This window comes from Ostrea edulis, chromosome 10 (assembly GCF_947568905.1).
Source record: "Ostrea edulis chromosome 10, xbOstEdul1.1, whole genome shotgun sequence".
Taxonomy (NCBI): domain Eukaryota; kingdom Metazoa; phylum Mollusca; class Bivalvia; order Ostreida; family Ostreidae; genus Ostrea; species Ostrea edulis.
The window spans coordinates 45,136,596-45,156,285 of record NC_079173.1 but is presented as its reverse complement, the minus strand read 5'-3'; the positions used below and the strand labels follow the sequence as shown (position 1 = coordinate 45,156,285).

The 19,690-nt window shown below is 35.8% G+C and overlaps 1 protein-coding gene and 1 long non-coding RNA gene across 10 annotated transcripts in view; one reads left to right on the top strand and one right to left on the bottom strand.

Annotated features, from left to right (window-relative positions):
• Positions 1-19,690, top strand: part of LOC125653150 (uncharacterized) — a 140,601-nt gene that overhangs the window by 119,939 nt on the left and 972 nt on the right. For 5 of the 9 annotated variants that reach the window (XM_056151472.1, XM_056151470.1, XM_056151471.1 and 2 more), the window contains 2 exons: positions 17,142-18,205; positions 18,419-19,255. In XM_056151472.1, coding sequence (XP_056007447.1) covers positions 17,142-17,923 — 782 coding nt within the window. In that variant the 3' untranslated portion in view covers positions 17,924-18,205; positions 18,419-19,255. Of the gene's footprint in view, positions 1-25; positions 110-2,084; positions 2,146-6,384; positions 8,189-17,141; positions 18,206-18,418; positions 19,256-19,690 lie in introns of all 9 variants that reach the window. The other 4 variants (XM_056151476.1, XM_056151474.1, XM_056151473.1 and 1 more) reach the window with 1 other exon arrangement.
• The window catches only part of LOC130050815 (uncharacterized), a 926-nt gene continuing 465 nt past the window's right edge, over positions 19,230-19,690 (bottom strand). Inside the window, exon 2 of the long non-coding RNA XR_008799080.1 lies at positions 19,230-19,430. This is a non-coding gene — a long non-coding RNA (uncharacterized LOC130050815). The remainder of the gene's footprint in view (positions 19,431-19,690) is intronic.

The window sequence follows — 19,690 nt, the reverse complement described above, 5'->3', positions numbered from 1 at the left end:
ATTCAATACTTTAGTTTTTCCACAGGTGATAGCAGTTAGATTTATCAGCATCACAAGATAACAGCTAGATATACCAACATCACAAGGAGAGAAGAATGGAAAACGTGTGGTAACAATAGTAACATTGATAGATAGGAACTGATATTGTTTAGTATAGGTTTATCCTCAAATCAAACTAAAAGCCCAGCTGAAGTTTGTTTTTTTAATCAACAGTTTTAAGTCATCTGAGTCTTTCAGGTGACTTACTACCATTGGTCATCGTCCGTCGTCGTGTGTCGTCCGTTACCAAATTTACATTTTAACTTCTTGAAAACTACACTGCTAAATGTTACCATTTCTGGTGTGGAACATCTTTGGGATCAAAGGAAAATAAATAATTGACTGTAAAATCTATGACCTTGCCACTACTGGGGCCTCATGGATGCATGGGGCCAAATATTCTTTATGAGACTATATATGAAAAATCATCTCTACTCCCACAGATGTGGGGTAAAAACTAAATGCATAATTATGATATCCATAAAGCCTGAAATGTGTGGAGAAAACCATTGCAGTTGATGAAATCTTCAAAAATCTTCCTGTTCACTTCTAGAGACGAAAGAGTCAAACTATTTAGCATGATTATGATGTATACATGTTATAGGCAATACCAGTCCTTTACCATAACTGGGAGTTGATAACCCTTGGGATCTGGAAATCGTCTATCAAAATACCTTAGTGTTCTTTACTTTTGGACAGAAACCGTCAAATGGTTGATATAATTTAAAACTTGTGTAATGCAATAACACTGACTGAAAAATAAAACTTGTTGAAAACGCATTTTTTTAAAAAAAGATCCTTACTCCTGAACTTCAATAGGGCAAACTGCTTGCATAATAACTTATAGTTATATCAATATATCTATACCTATAGCAAGCAACTATCCCTAATCACCGTTAGCGAACTGTTAGCTATACATATGTAATTACTCATAACGAGCAACTAGTTATAATTAACTAAAGAAAACAACTAGCCATTGTAATTACCTAAAGCAAACAACTCGCCGTCATTACCTATAACGAGCAACTAGCCATTATAATTACCTATAGCGAGCAACTAGCCATCATTACCTAGAACGAGCAACTAGCCATTATAATTACCTATAACAAGCGACAAGCCACAATTACATAGAGCAAGCAACTCGTCATCATTACTTAGAGGAAGCAACTAGCCATAATTACCTATAACAAGCAACTAGCCATCTTTACCTATAGCGAGCAATAAACCGTTAATTACCAATAGTGAGTAACAAGACATAATTACAAATAGCGAGCAAATAGCCATCATTACCTATAGTAAGCAAGCAGCTATCAATACCTTTAGCGAGCAATTTGCAATCATGACTTACAGCAAGCAATTAGCCATAATTACCCCTAACAAGTAACTATCCAACATTACCTGTAGTGAGCAATAAACCATAATTATATATAGCGAGCAATTACACAGCATTACCTAAAGCGAGCAAATAGTCATAAGTACATATAACATGCAGCTAGCCATTATAGTTACCTATAGTGAGCAACTAGCCATAACTACTAATAGTGCGCGACTAACTTTGGTTACCTATAAAGAGCAATTAGCCATCATTACTTACATAATTCTTAGAAATATTCTCCTCTACACCCGAGCAAATAGAAAAAATATCGAAGTTGTTAGTGTATAGCACCTGTAAACAAATTTATATAAAAATTGTCATGTCTGTCTGTCTACATGTCCATCTTCTGTCCTTCCCTATTAATCTGCATCAGGGAGACAACTTGTAATAATAACATTTAATGATCAGTCAACATATTTGAAATCCTTCTGTTCCTCAAGATTGAAAATTGCAATCATTGAACCATCAATGTACAACACTTGCAACAGACATTTAAGGATTTTGTGTGCGATACTCAGGTGACCGTTTCTGTCCATTGGTCAGTAACCTAAATGTTGAACTTTAATGGATTGATATATCAGTAGTTAAAGTTGTTTCTAAGAAACTGTTTCAATAAGATGAATGATAATTTATCGCCACGTTGATATTGTGATTTCTTGATTTTTTACAGGTTCATACTGGACTTTCATGAGGTCTTGCAGAACTGAGAAAAGGAAGTCGATGTCAAAGTGGTAATGTTCCTATTACACATAAAGTGGTAATGTTCCTATCACACATAAAGTGGTAATGTTCCTATCACACATAAAGTGGTAATGTTCCTATCACACATAAAGTGGTAATGTTCCTATCACACATAAAGTGGTAACGTTCCTATCACACATAAAGTGGTAACGTTCCTATCACACATAAAGTGGTAATGTTCCTATCACACATAAAGTGGTAATGTTCCTATCACACTTAAAGGGGTAATGTTCCTATCACACCTACATATAGTTTTATCCTTGGATTCTGGTCTGTCTGTCTGCAACTTTGATTTGATCTGATCCTCTGAATTTTACAAGATATAGATTTTATACTTGAAAAACTAAAAAGTCAGTGATTTAACTGATTAAGTTCAAGTTCAAAATCAAGAGTCAAATTTGCTAATAGCATACATGGTTGTGCAAGTGTAGTCTTAGTGCATTGTTGTTTCAGTTCCATTGCTCTAAGCTGACGAGTCACTTTAAGATATAATTTTCATTTTTGAAGTTACACGAAGGTATGAATTGCGATATTTCACATCAGCATACTTCATGAAGCATTACACAGTGTTTTATGAATGGTATATGCTGACGTGAAGTGTTGCAGTTCATACCCTCATGTATTTTCAAAAATGAAAGTTATTTTAGCTCATCTGAGCTGATTGCTCATTGATCTTTTCTGATCACGTTTTGTCTGGTATTTGTCTATCTGCGTGCTGCCTTTCCATCCAGCCCTAAAATTTTAATATTTTTTACTTCTTTGGAATCACTAAGCCAATTTCATTTAAACTTGTCATAAAGCATCCTTGGAAGAAGGGAATTTACATTGAGGACCATGTCCATTTCAAAGGGGAGATAATTAACAAAAGGCAAAGATAGGTTAGGGTCATTTAAAAATTTTCCCTTCTAGAACCACTGGGCCATAAAAGTTTAAATTTGCATGACATTTCCATGACATAGTGTAGATTCAAGTTTATTCAAATCAAAGGGGATAAGAATACGACCACAATAGGGATCATAGTTTTACATAAGAATGTATAGGTAGGAAGGGAACAATCTTTAATAACCTTGTTTTCAAGAGCCACTTGGCCAGAAAAGTAGAAATTTACATGAAGACTTTATGAAATAAAACAGATGTTATTTTGTTTAAACCATTGTGGGGCTACATTGGGTAAGGCTTGTTTTAAGGGGTATTGTGGGACTACACTGGGTTAGTCATGTTTTAAGGGGTATTGTGGGGCTACACAGGATTAGTAATGTTTTAAGGGATTCTGTGGGGGTACACTGGGTTGGTCATGTTTTAAGGGGTATTGTGGGGCTACAATGGATTAGTCATTTTTTAAGGGGTATTGTGGGGCTACACTGAGTTAGCCATGTTTTAAGGGGTATTGTGGGACTACACTGGGTTAGTCATGTTTTAAGGGGTATTGTGGGGCTACATTGGATTACCCTTGTTTTAAAGGGCATTGTTGGGCTACACTGGCTTTTTCATGTTTTAAGGGGTATTGTGGGGCTACACTGGATTAGAAATGTTTTAAGGGGTATTTTCGGGCTACACTGGATTAGTCATGTTTTATGGGGTATTGTTGGGCTACACTGGGTTACCCTTCTTTCAGGGGGTATTGTGGGGCTACACTGGATTAGTCATGTTTTAAGGGATATTGTGGGGTTACACTGGGTTACCCTTCTTTTAAGGGGTATTGTTGGGCTACAGTGGGTTAATTATGTTTTAAGGGGTATTGTGGGGCTACACTGGGTTTGTCATGTTTTAAGGGGTATTGTGGGGCTACACTGGGTTAGTCATGTTTTGAAGGGTATTTTCCGGCTACACTGGATTAATAATGTTTTAAGTGGTATTGTGGGTACCCACTCGGTTAGTAATGTTTTGTGGGGTATTGTGGGGCTACACTGGGTTTGTCATGTTTTAAGGGGTAGTGTGGGGGTACACTGGGTTAGTCATGTTTTAAAGGGTATTGTTGAACTACAATGGGTTACCCTTGTTTTAAGGGATTTTGTGGGGTACACTGGGTTAGTCATGTTTTAAGGGGTATTGCAGGACTACACTGGGTTAGTCATGTTTTAAGGGGTATTGTGGAGCTACACTGGGTTAGTCATGTTTTAAGGGGTATTTTCGGGCAACACTGGATTAATAATGTTTTAAGGGGTATTGCGGGACTACACTGGGTTCATCATGTTTTAAGGGGTATTGTGGGGCTACACTGGATTAGTCATGTATTAAGGGGTATTGTGGGACTACACTGGGTTAGTCATGTTTTAAGAGGTATTGTGGGACTACACTGGGTTACCCTTGTTTTAAGGTGTATTGTGGAGGTACACTGGGTTACCCTTGTTTTAAGGGGTATTTTGGGGCTACAATGGGTTACCCTTGTTTTAAGGGGTATTGTGGGGCTACAATGGGTTACCCTTGTTTTAAGGGGTATTGTGGAGGTACACTGGGTTACCCTTGTTTTAAGGGGTATTGTGGGGCTACACTGGGTTACCCATGTTTTAAGGGGTATTGTGGGGCTACAGTGGGTTACCCTTGTTTTAAGGGGTATTGTGGAGGTACACTGGGTTAGTCATGTTTTAAGGGGTATTTTGGGACTACACTGAATTAGTCATGTTTAAGGGGTATTGTGGGACTACACTGGGTTAGTCATGTTTTAAGGGGTATTGTGGGGTACACTGGGTTAGTCATGTTTTAAGGGGTATTTCGGGGCTACACTTGGTTAGCCATGTTTTAAGGTGTATTTTGGGGGTATACTGGATTAGAAATGTTTTAAGGGGTATTGTGGGGCTACACTGGGTTACCCTTGTTTTAAGGGGCATTGTGGGGTACACTGGATTAGTCATGTTTTAAGGGGTATTTTGGGGTTACACTAGATTAGTCATGTTTTAAGGGGTATTGTGGGGCTACAATTAAGGATTGAAGTATTACGTGCGGATATAAAGGGAGAATATATAAAAGTGTTATTCTCAAGAAAAACAGCTCCATGATTAGTCATATTGATTTTCAAGCATCCCTATGTAGTGAAAATGCAGGTTGGTACAAATCAGTCCCAGCTGCTCCCCCACCACAAAGTATTGTGGGGAGACAATAGGGGATCAAAGTGTGACATAAGTGTTGATAGGGATTTTTTTTGGAGAATATTCATCTCACGAACAGAAGGGTAATGATTAGTCATGTTAATATGCAATTATTTACACGCAGTTCAAATTCAAGTTTGTTCAAGTCAGGGGCCCTAATGGTAGGGTGGGACCACGATAGTAGATAAACGTTTTATATGAGAATATGCAGACAATTAATTTAAAGGAATTTTTTCAAGAGAAGCAGGGCCACATTAAATATATCTAAATGCAAATGCTCCCAAGTTGTGTTGATTCAATGTTCCCATTTCCCTGTGTGGGGGAGGGGAGGGGCATTGTTTTTTGTCCTGGATATAGGTCTATGCATAATTCTAATTTAACTTTTGAATAGTGAGTTATAAGACCCCCATTTTTCATATTTCCATTCTTTGAGACAAGACCTTTTTATGGCAGAGTTTGTTTGTGACCTTGACCTTAGAGATTGGTCTCCTTTTCAGAAAACTCAAATGTTTCCTGACGTTTCTCAGAAAAAAATCATGCTTGTTTTCTATATACATGTAGATATCCTTTGGCAAGACCTTAGAGAAAAACTTATTGTTAAGAAAACCTAACCTACTCAATATTTCCTAATATCAGTTAAGATAGAGCTTTCTTATTTTCTACATACTTGTAGATATCGTATGGAAAGACATTTCATTTCAAAGAATGATATCTGACTTTGTGACCTTGACTTTCTCCACAATAACAAGGTCATATTATCACATTATTTTTGTATTGGTATCGAGGCATCCCCATGTTGTGTGAATTCAAGTTGGTTTTGTCATGATCCTTTGGGGCTAAATTTGGGTCGACTATAGGACAAAAAGGCTTAGAAAAAAACCCATAACCGCTTAACAACAACAGGGTCAGGGTGACTCAGGTGAGCGATGTGTGTCATGGTGCCTCTTGTTTATGCAGAAAAGGGGTCAATTAAAATTATTCAGTAAATTATGTAGATCTATTTAAATGTATTAATTACATGATGGGAATGTTTATATCCAAAATGATGTAACTCTTGGAATATGTATTATGTAAAAATAAATGTAAATTCAATGATTGCTACTTTCCAGTTTCTCTAGCTTTATACTGTGTGTTTAATTTGAGATTGTATTCCTAAAGACCCAGACCCTCCACATCATGGACACACTAGGACTCAGTACTCAGCTAAAAGTACGACAATGTTCTCAATGTCAGAGGGACACTGAATTTTACTGTAACACATGTAAACGTGATCTGTGTTTACAGTGTAAAAAGAAACATGTTACAGAAAATAACACCAAATATCACAATGTAGTGTTCTATATAACTCGTCATACCGAGAGGAGTTTTACCACACAGTGTAAACTACGACAGTGTTCTCAATGTCAGGGGGACACTGAGTTCTACTGTAACACATGTAAACGTGATCTGTGTTTACAGTGTAAAGAGAAACATGTCATTGATCTAGATACCATATACCATGATGTTGTGATTTACCGTGAGAAGTTTAATTGTTTCCCTTTACGAGAGACCTGTGTCAGACATCCAAAGAGAAAATACAGAATGTTCTGTGATCAGTGTAACTATTCCGTGTGTAAGCGCTGTACAGACCACAGAACACACGCGCTGGTGGATCTTAGAACAGCCTATCAAACGAAGCGACAACAACACAGAGAAATCATTGACAACATCAGAAGTGAGACTCTCTATAACTGTCGTGTTCTCCTGGCAGGAATCCAAACTGATATCCAAACTTGTCCCCCACAAATCTGTCACCGTCAATCACAGATGTCAACAAAAGCCCAGAGACTGAAGGATCTGATTGACACTGTGGTATGTGATGTTCAAACAAGATACCGAGGTTTATTGATTGATAGAATACAACAACAGAAGAGAAAAATGAACAGACAACTTGTTCACCTACAGAACTATGAAGACAGATATGAACAATCAGCAAACAGAGCGGTACAATTCCTCTTGTTTATAAAGACCAGTCGTGTCCCCCAGATAAAGAACAGTCCTAGTCAGTTATTGAGTGTCATCACAGAAATCCAAATGACAACAGGAAAACGACAAGTAGGAATAGACGAGTGTGTGAAACTGATGTCCACACCTGTATTACACACGTCTGTCTGTGTGACAGGTGTTAGTCGTGTGTTACACATATCTCGTGTGATGTCAGACCGGGTCTGGGTCTCTGATAACAATCTCATCTTGACAGACACAACAGGAGACACTATACACCGTGTGACAGATATAATAACACCATTGTATAGAGGAGCACTACACACAGTGAACATTTCTGGTGAACTGATTTATATAGACAGTGATAACATCAACAAACTGTCTACAGACAATAAAACAATCACCAGACTGATACAGAGTACATCACCATGGTATCCACAGTGTGTGTACTGCTCCCCGTCCACTGGAGATCTGATGGTGGGGATGTATAAATATGAAACAAAGACAGCCAAGGTAACCCGGTACAACAGTAGTGGTCAACACATCCTGACCATAGAACACGACAACACAGGTCACACACTGTATAGTGTTCCTCTCTATATCACAGAGAACAATAACGGTGATATCATTGTGTCTGACTGGTCACGTCATGCTGTTGCGGTGACAGAGCGCGGGGGCAGACATCGATTCTCCTACACAGGACCTCCATCAGGATCATCACTAAATCCACTAGGAATCTGTACAGACGCGCTGTCACACATCCTGGTGTGTGATGGTAACACCGACACAGTACAGATGATTGACAAGGACGGTCACTTCCTGTCTCTGTTACTGATACCACACGGGATAAACCAACCACACAGCCTGAACTATGATGATAAAACTCACCTTCTCTGGGTCGGATCATGGTACACCAACACAGTGTCTGTATATAGATATCTACAGAGGAGGTACTCTCTGACTGGTAAGTACTAGTAGTACTGTAGTTTATTGTACTATATCAGTCAATATAAAAACACATGTTAATTACAGTGTGGTATATGATTAGATGCATTGTTTCGTTTTAATTACAGTGTGTGTTATAATTAGAGGTAGTGTTTAGTTTTAATTACTGTGTGAGTTATAATTAGAGGTAGTGTTTAGTTTTAATTAGTGTGTGAGTTATAATTAGAGGTAGTGTTTAGTTTTAATTAGTGTGTGAGTTATAATTAGAGGTAGTGTTTAGTTTTAATAACAGTGTGGGTTATAATTAGAGGCAGTGTTTAGTTTTAATTACAGTGTGGGTTATAATTAGAGATAGTGTTTAGTTTTATAATTACATTTTGTGTTATAATTAGAGGAAATGTTTAGGGTTAATTACAGTGTGTGTTGTAATTATAGAGTTAGTGTTTAGTTTTCATTAATTTGATTAATCAGTGTGGGTTATAATTAGATGTAGTGTTAAGTTTTAATTACAGTGTGGGTTATAATTAGAGGTATACATAGTGTTTAGTTTTAATTACAGTGTGGGTTATAATTAGAGATATTGTTTGATTTTAATGACAGTTTGTGTTATAATTAGATATAGTGTTTAGTTTTAATTACAGTGTGGGTTATAAATAAAGGTAGTGTTTAGTTTTAATTACAGTGTGGGTTATAATTAGAGGTAGTGTTTAGTTTTAATTACAGTGTGGGTTATAATTAGAGATAGTGTTTAGTTTTATAATTACAGTTTGTGTTATAATTAGAGGAAATGTTTAGGGTTAATTACAGTGTGTGTTGTAATTATAGAGTTAGTGTTTACTTTTCATTAACATGATTAATCAGTGTGGGTTATAATTAGAGGTAGTGTTTAGTTTTAATTACAGTGTGGGTTATAATTAGAGGTAGTGTTTAGTGTTAATTACTGTGTGGGTTATGATTTGAGGAAGTGCTTAATTTTAATTACAGTGTGGGTTATAAATAGAGGTAGTGTTTAATTTTAATTATAGTCTGGGTTATAAATTTATAGAGGTAGTCTTTAGTTTTAATTACAGCGTGGGTTATAATTAGAGGTAGTGTTTAGTTTTAATTACAGTGTGGGTTATAAATAGAGGTAGTGTTTAATTTTAATTACAATGTGGGTTATAATTAGAGGTAGTGTTTAGTTTTAATTACAGTGTGGGTTATAATTAGAGGTAGTGTTTAGTTTTAATCTCACTGTGGGTTATAATTAGTGGTAAAGTTTAGTACTAATTACAGTCTGGGTTATAAATTTATAGAGAGTGTTTAGTTGTAATTGCAGTGTGGGTTATGATTAGAGGTAGTGTTGAGTTTTAATTGCAGTGTGGGTTATAATTAGAGGTAGTGTTTAGTTTTAATTACAGTATAGGTTATAAATAGAGGTAGTGTTTAATTTTAATTACAGTATGAGTTATAATTAGAGGTAGTGTTTAGTTTTAATTACAGTGTGGGTTATAAGTAGAGGCAGTGTTTAGTTTTAATTACAGTGTGGGTTATAATTAGAGATAGTGTTTAGTTTTAATTACAGTGAGGGTTATAATTAGAGGTAGTGTTTAGTTTTAATTACAGTGTGGGTTATAAGTAGAGGCAGTGTTTAGTTTTAATTACAGTGTGGATTATAATTAGAGATAGTGTTTAGTTTTAATTACAGTGTGGGTTATAATTAGAGGTAGTGTTTAGTTTTAATTACAGTGTGGGTTATAATTAGAGGTAGTGTTTAGTTTTAATAACAGTGTGGGTTATAATTAAAGGTAGTGTTTAGTTTTAATTACAGTGTGGGTTATAATTAGAGGTAGTGTTTAGTTTTAATTACAGTGTGGGTTATAATTAGAGGTAGTGTTTAGTTTTAATAACAGTGTGGGTTATAATTAAAGGTAGTGTTTAGTTTTAATTACAGTGTGGGTTATAATTAGAGGTAGTGTTTAGTTTTAATTACAGTGTGGGTTATAATTAGAGGTAGTGTTTAGTTTTAATTACAGTGTAGGTTATAAATAGAGGTAGTGATTACAGTGCAGGATATAAATAGTGGTAATTAATGTTCAGTTTTAATTACAATGTGTTATGATTAGAGGGTGTGCTTAGTTTTAATTACAGTGTGGGTTATAATTAAATTTAGTGATTCGTTTTATTTACAGTGTGATGTACAATCAGAGTTTGTGTTTAATTTTAATTATGCTCCCCGACAAATTTCAGGATCATTGTTTAGAATTCTTTGTTTTCTTCAGCTAAATTTATGAATTTAAGAATGATAAAAATGATTATTTTCCCCAGCTGTCAAGAATGTAAATATCAGTGATATCAACACAGCTCTGGCTTGTGACATGTTGTATATTTCTGTAAAATGTTGTGTATTTCCGTAAAATGTTTTGTATTTCTGTAAAATGTTGTGTATTTTCCTGGAATGGCGTTAATTTCTGCAGCAGGTGTGGACAAAATCTACATTGTGTACTGTTTGACATTTAACATGTACATAACACCCAGTCTCTGTGTTGAATAGGTTTCATGATTTTAGGGTTCTATAGCTTACAAATCTGATTAATGAGTAAATTCACATATTTTGATGAATCCCCCCTCCAAAACACTGTGATTGTTGTCAAATACTAATGATAGAGTGTTTTACTGGTTATTTCAAAATAAAAGTGTTCATGTGACTTTAAATGTAGATTTATCAAAGATTTGTGCCACGTACTTTCATTAGAAATTGTGTAATCAAGTATGGTACTTGAAACAAGAATTCATATTAATCTCTTGAGTTTCAAAATCATTTCTGCAGCAGTGCTAATTTTCACTATATGATTCATTGAATAATACAATTTTTAGCGGGTGCAGTATTATCGGTATACCGGTGTACCAGTATTTTTCTGGTGTCGGTATGTTCTATGGTACATCAGGCAAAATATCACTATATATTCAAATCTGATAGATATAAACAAAAATATAAAATTGAATTAAAATAAAAAATATATATAAAACAAAAAATAATTAAAGAAATTTGTGTACGTAGTGACTCACTTTATAAGGTCACCTGAGTTAAGTCAGGTGACTTTTTGCAAATGGTTGTCGTCTGCCGTCATGCGTCGTCCGTCACTCGTTAGCGATTGAATATTTTTAACTTCTTGATAACTATCATTCCAATTCTTTTTAAATTTGGTATGAAGCATCTTTGGAACAAGGGGGACATAAATTGTAAATTTCAGCATTTCTTTACTCCTGGGGCCTTGGGGGCAGAACAAAAACTGCCCAAAATTGACCAATTTTCAAAATTCTTTTTTTAGAACGGCACATGTTTAAGTAAAACTAAATGCATTAAGATGTAAAGCAGGAAGGCTTCTACAAAATTGTCCATTTCATGATCCCCGGGGTAGGGGTTTTGACCCCAGGGTGGGTCCAATCTTAGTATTATAGTGTTTATATATGCAAGTTTGCTGATACTGTATAAAACTGTATAAAATCTGCATACTAAGGAATAGCAGAAAAAAGATGAACAAAAAATGGTGAATTTCACAACCCAGAGTTTTATTTCTAGGATGGGTCCAGATTAGTCATAATTATATTTTAATATTTTAATCTTAATACACCTATTATATTATGTGAAACATTTCATCAGTGTATGCACTGATGAGGGCATTGAAGTTGTAAGAACACATCTTGTTTTATACTTTTGCTGAATGTTAAAATTTAGCTTAGATATTCAGAATAGGAACTTTATCTAGATTTCATATAGCCTTTGGGAGGATATAGTGATAATTTTTCACCAGTACTCGGGCGACCGATAAGCATTAAAAAGCGATAATTTTATCATCAATGATATGAAAACATCAAAATAAAAAAAAAAAGAATAATAGAAAACATTTCATTAAGAAAACATTTAATATATGGTAGATTATTTTGAAAAGTCATAAACATATATATGCACAAAGCATTTCATATTGAGGCTTATAAATGTGAATGCAAGGTGAAGATAACGAACAGTGATCAATCTCATAACTCCTACAAGCAATACAAAATAGTTAGTTAGGCAAACACGGACCCCTGGACACACCAGAGGTGGGACTCCTTGTATTGGTTACGTATGGATTTTAATATTCAGGTGACTGTTGAGGCCCGTGGGTCTCTTGTTAGTTCACATGAACTTAAGTCTCAAGGTTTTCTGATCACCCGTTTTCTGTAATATATCAGGGTCCTTTTCAGATATTAGGAAATTTTATTTGGTATTTTAAATGGTCCTGGAATTACTTCATTTTTATTGTAAACATGCATTTCATGAAAGCCTAATTTTTCAGAGAATAAAAAGGAAAAGATAGTTGAAAGCATATTTTCTTAATTATTCACATTTTAAATCAAGTGTCCAAAAAGTGATGCCTGTTACATTGACATACAATATATTCCATTTTTGTGTAATTGATGAGTTTTTAACAGTCATAATCATGTTTTCATAAAGCAAATTTCTTTCCCAAACAATAAAATAAGAATTCTAGAGTAAAGAAATGGCCAAATGGTTTTAATTGTTCGTTTACAAAAAGTGATGGATATTACTGATAAATGGGGCAATATTTTTTTTATCAAAAATGTTTCACATAATCATGATGGTACAAAGATTCAAAACAAAAATTAAGTACACTTGTAATATTTGCAAGGTCTTTAAAAAGATTCTGTTCTCTATACATAGTTGAAATAATAGATATTATGCATTAATCTGTACTTTGCGTGTTTGGATATTACTATTGACAATTATCATTTTTCGTGATGTCTATTACTTAAAACACTTTGACAACTACCATGTTGTGATGCCTATTTCTTTTGAAATGCTTTAATTGCACTGCCGGAAGAAAGAATGATATAAAATATCAGTACAGGACAAATAGACGAAAACGAACAAATGTTTAACTGTTTTAATTTTTAAAAAAAAAATGCTTAATGTCACAAATTTCTTCATTTGATCCTCACGAATCTGAAATATAAAAAAAGTTTCAGTATTGTTAACTTCAATGATCCATTCAAGCAGAAAAGGAAATGTGTCTAAATTGATTTCATTTATAAATTAACAAATATTTATTGTTTTCTCAACACTCGTTCGTTCATTATATTTGACATATTTTTGTTGTCATGCTTACTCTGTCAAAACATAATTTCCAAAAAATAATTTTGTAATGCCACTCTGGCACACTCGCTACACACATTGAAATATGTGAATCTGTAACTAGTGATCAAAAATCTTATTTTACAAATAACTTTATATTCCATTAAGTTTGGAATTTAAAGATATCAATAAAACATGTACGGATATTACTTCTAAAATGTCAAAGGATAATGTCCGTGAACATCTCATGTGTCAAATAATAATGGCCGTTCACTGACTTATCTTGACATACTCTCGAAAGTGACGAAGAATATTTTTCTCTGCTTCTTTTCTATGAATAAATCCTTTAGCAATCGCAACTTCAAATATTGCATAGACACTGTCTTATTGTTAAAACTATCTATCATATTTTTGTGTGACGGCAATTACTTTGCTGAAAAAGTTGACCGACACGAAACTTACCTCCATAACTTTCTGCTAAACCAAGGTTGACAGGTTTCGGTGACGTAGTACACAGAAAATGGGACTCGGACGGATTTGGCAACAGATACAAACAGCCTCCGGATAGTTTGGAAGAATTATGACTATTTATACGCCTATTACAGAATTCACCGACACTGGGGTTCACCATTAAAATGAAGAATTTTAAATGTATCCAGTTTATAATCCTAGGTTTTTTGGTGTGATTGTGTTGTATATTGATATCAAAAGTTTTGCTGACATACTTTTGTTTTCTTTATCATCATTCAAACAAATAAATATCATGCCTACAAAATGTATCATTTTGACAGACATCGTAATAGGCGTATGCATCAGTTTTGACCAGGTTTTTCTAAAGTAATGGTAACAGATCTTTTATTTTTTTACAATGAAATTGAAAAGAAATTATTTATGAAATTAACTACTCAAAACTCTTTTTTTTTTTAAAAACTCATTAAATATGGAAAATTTGGTCATGATTGAAGTGCACTCATTTGCAACCAAAAATGGCTGCCGATATTCCTTGACAATTCAAGTTCAAATTAAACTTTTGTACACTATTTTTGATACATAGAGTATAGTATATTGTTTTTTGTCAGCATAAATAAATACAAACATATTAAAAACAATTATTAAATTTTACACATATTCTATGAAATAACTAAATTCAAAAAGTGATGGCAATTGTTATTTCCAAATATCTGAGAAGGACCCATCAGTCTATCTCTAAACTTTACACATTTTCAACCTTGTCTCCAGAACCACTGGGTTTCAATCAAACTTAGTACATAACAGCCTTGGGTAAATGGGATCCAAAAATGTGGAAATGAAGGGTCTAAGTTTGCAGTTAGGTTTTTAGCTCACCTGAGCAGAAAATTAGTTAACGTTTCTGATCGTCTGTCTGCCTGTCCAACAGCCTTGGGTAAATGGGATCCAAAAATGTGGAAATGAAGGGTCTAAGTTTGCAGTTAGGTTTTTAGCTCACCTGAGCAGAAAATTAGTTAACGTTTCTGATCGTCTGTCTGCCTGTCCGTCTGTTTAAACTTTTTACATGTTCGACCTTTTTCCCCAGAGCCACTGGGCCAATTTCAACCAAACTTGGCCAAAAGCATCCTTGTGTGAAGGGCTTTCAGGTTTGTTCAAATGAAGGGCCATGTCCTTTTCAAAAGGGAGATCATCACAAAAATGCAGAAATAAGGTAGGATCATTTAAAAATGTTCTCAAGAACCACTGGGCCAGAAAAGCTGATATTTACATGAATGCTTCCTGACATAGTGTAGATTTAAGTTTGTTAAAATCATGGCCCCCGGGAGGTTGGATGGGGCCACAATATGGGATCAAAATTTTACATACAAATATATAGGATAAATATTTAAAAATCTTCTCAAAAACTACTGGGACAGGAAAGTGGAAATTTATATGAAAGCTTCCTGACTTTGTGCAGATTCGAGTTTGTAAAAATCATGGTCCCCGGGGCAGGATGGGGCCACAGGGGGGGGGGGGGTTCAAAGTTTTACATAGAAATATATAGTAAAAATCTTTAAAAATCTTCTCAAAAACTACTAGACCAAGAAAGTGGAAATTTAGATGAAAGCTTCCTATTTAGTAACATGGTGCAGATTGAAATTTGTTAAAATTATGGCCCTGAGGGTAAAATGTGGTGACAATAGGGGATCAAAGTTCTACACATATATATATATATATATATATATATATATATAGGGATGGCATTTTGGACAAAACTATAAACAATGACAGTATGTAAGATATGACAAACACATTGAAAATACGCCACAGGTTCGACGTCGTCAATGACAAAACATTGAAAACATGGAATGGAAACGAGAAGAACTGACAATACTGTGTCTAGTACCATGGTTTTCGAATCAAAACCTCAGTCCACGTCCCCGAGTAATTATTGTGACACAATACAATAATCGTTTTTAATTTTAACTGTATATTAGATTTTTAAAACAAGTTATGTAAACCCAAACCGATATACCCGAATCCGAAGTTAAAAATTTAAAACCGACCCAGCCTGAACATTTTTGGAACTATGACAGCCCTCCACAATAGGGATGAAAGTTTTACATGCGAATATATACGGAAAAAATCTTAAAATATGAACCAATGTGAGTCTGGTAAGTGATGTTGCCTTTGAGCCTCTTGTTCTTCAACAGATCAAAATCCGACTTTTGTTAGCATTTTTTTTTAGGTTTGAAAGTTGATGTCGACTGTACACAATGTTCTTTAGTTAGAGTCCTTTAGATTTTCGGATTGTTGTGAAATCGGGAAGCAATGTTTTACAGAAGAGTACATACTTATATTACAGGGATTGGGAGTTACGACTTCACTTCAACATGGAGACGTTTTGTTTGTTATCAGCTTTTGTAGTTTACTCTAAGTGTTAGTTTGCTTTTCTATTTAGTTTTCGTTTCTATGTATAAATTCTATCGTCCTGAGGAAGGGAGAGGTCTACCCGAGAATTTGACAATTCACTGTTGTTCGTGTCGTTGGTCATTTCTAGTGCTTTTTATATCCTTTTTATTTGACCTCGTATCTTCTATTAGATCTGAAACTTGGATGTTGAGTGTATTTGGTTTTCGTGCATTAGGTGAAGATGAAGGTAAAACTTGATATAACTAATTACGCATGCAATCAACACTTCTAACGTTAGATTTAATATAATGCTCTCGGTTCAACAATTCTCATCTCAGAATTTTCCAGTTGGATACATTGCCATCCCAATTTTTGTCACTGAGAAATTTTGATGGCAAAGGTCAACTAGAATGTACATTATTTAGATTCATGTATAACTAATGATATGTATGTAGCACTGTATATTTGTAATGCAGTAAGTGGTACACTGGCCCCAGGCGAATGTCACATGCTACAAAATAAATCTTCTCACTATACAATTATTATACTACAGTAGTGTGGATGTGAATTGAATTAAACTCCTACATGACCAGTACGAATTGATACACAGTAATGCTTTTTTGTTATACATCAAAAAGAAAAAGCTACTGTCTGATCAAGTGAGCAATGTGACCCATAGGCCTATTGCCTTGAATATCAGGTCATGCAATGCATGATAAATGTAATTAAATGATTGAATCAATTTAAATAATTGATCAATCATTAATTACATTCATCAACATAGAATTGATGTTGTCTGTGGTAGGTAGGACCCATTTCTATAGGATTAAATGCTTAACCTCTGCCTCAGTTATAGACAAACTGTGACGAGATTGCTAGTGATCAGTTTTCTTTTGGAGTAGTGATACTCAGATGACCGAGTGGGCATGTTAGTCTCTTGGCATGTGATTTAGGGTTTGTGATTGATTACAATCTGTGTTTTTTTTTATACCCTTAGACTATCTAGACAGTGAGGAAGAGGATGCCAGGGGAAAATCTGACTCTGATGACGAGAACACCAGGGGAAAATCTGACACTGATGACAAGGACACCAGGGGAGAATCTGACACTGATGACAAGGACGCCAGGGGAAAACCTGACTCTGATGACAAGGACGCCAGGGGAAAATCTGACACTGATGACAAGGACGCCAGGGGAAAATCTGATGACAAGGACGCCAGGGGAAAATCTGATGACGAGGACACCAGGGGAAAATCTGACTCTGATGACAAGGACGCCAGGGGAAAATCTGACTCTGATGATGAGGACGCCAGGGGAAAATCTGACTCTGATGACGAGGACGCCAGGGGAAAATCTGACTTTGATGACAAGGACGCCAGGGGAAAATCTGACTCTGATGATGAGGACGCCAGGGGAGAATCTGACACTGATGACAAGGACGCCAGGGGAAAACCTGACTCTGATGACAAGGACGCCAGGGGAAAATCTGACACTGATGACAAGGACGCCAGGGGAAAATCTGATGACAAGGACGCCAGGGGAAAATCTGATGACGAGGACACCAGGGGAAAATCTGACTCTGATGACAAGGACGCCAGGGGAAAATCTGACTCTGATGATGAGGACGCCAGGGGAAAATCTGACTCTGATGAGGAGGACGCCAGGGGAAAATCTGACTTTGATGACAAGGACGCCAGGGGAAAATCTGACTCTGATGATGAGGACGCCAGGGGAGAATCTGACACTGATGACAAGGACGCCAGGGGAAAACCTGACTGATGACAAGGACGCCAGGGGAAAATCTGACACTGATGACAAGGACGCCAGGGGAAAATCTGATGACAAGGACGCCAGGGGAAAATCTGATGACGACACCAGGGGAAAATCTGACTCTGATGACAAGGACGACAGGGGAAAATCTGACTCTGATGACAATGACGCCAGGGAAAAATCTGACACTGATGACAAGGACGCCAGGGGAAAATCTGACTCTGATGACGAGGACGCCAGGGGAGAAAATGATCCTAAAACATGTTGCCAGCGGTGAATCTTGGTGTAGATGTAAGAATTAATTTTCCCAGTGGTGTCACATAATTTTAAAGTTAAAAATGGCTTTAAAATTTTAATATGCAAACGTACAAAACATCAATTTCAAATTTCAGTGTGTTTTTACACTTAAGGAAACGCTAATTTTGTGACTCCTGCATTCTTTAGAAAAGTGTTTTCTCGCAAGTTTATAAAAATGATTTAATGATTGTATTTTATGTTTTACAGGTGACATACGATTGCCATTACCATTCCTTCAGCCAATAAATCTGATCTACATTTCCTCATCTAGTGATGGTGGACATTGATTACATTTCCTCATTTAGTGATGGTGGACACTGATTACATTTCCTCATCTAGTGATGGTGGACGCTGATTACATTTCCTCATCTAGTGATGGTGGACGCTGATTACATTTCCTCATCTAGTGATGGTGGACATTGATTACATTTCCTCATCTAGTGATGGTGGACGCTGATTAAATTTCCTCATCTAGTGATGGTGGACACTGATTACATTTCCTCATCTAGTGATCAGGAAAATTGATTACATTTCCTCATCTAGTGATGGTGGACACTGATTACATTTCCTCATCTAGTGATGGTGGACGCTGATTACATTTCCTCATCTAGTGATTGTGGACACTGATTACATTTCGTCATCTAGTGATGGTGGACATTGATTACATTTCCTAATCTACTGATGGTGGACCTTGATTACATTTCCTCATCTAGTGATGGTGGACCTTGATTACATTTCCTCATCTAGTGATGGTGGACATTGATTACATTTCCTCATCTAGTGATGGTGGACGCTGATTACATTTCCTCATCTAGTGATGGTGGACACTGATTACATTTCCTCATTTAGTGATGATGGACGCTGATTAAATTTCCTCATCTAGTGATGGTGGACACTGATTACATTTCCTCATCTAGTGATAAGGAAAATTGATTACATTTCCTCATCTAGTGATGGTGGACACTGATTACATTTCCTCATCTAGTGATGGTGGACGCTGATTACATTTCCTCATCTAGTGATGGTGGACACTGATTACATTTCGTCATCTAGTGATGGTGGACATTGATTACATTTCCTCATCTACTGATGGTGGACCTTGATTACATTTCCCCATCTAGTGATGGTGGACACTGATTACATTTCCTCATCTAGTGATGGTGGACACTGATTACATTTCCTCATCTAGTGATGGTGGACCTTGATTACATTTCAGCATCTAGTGATGGTTGACACTGATTACATTTCCTCATCTAGTGATGGTGGACATTGATTACATTTCCTCATCTAGTGATGGTGGACACTGATTACATTTCCTCATGTAGTGATGGTGGACACTGATTACATTTTCTCCTCTAGTGATGGTGAACACTGATTACATTTTCTCATCTAGTGATGGTGGACACTGATTACATTTTCTCATCTAGTGATGGTGGACATTGATTACATTTCTTCATCTAGTGATGGTGGACATTGATT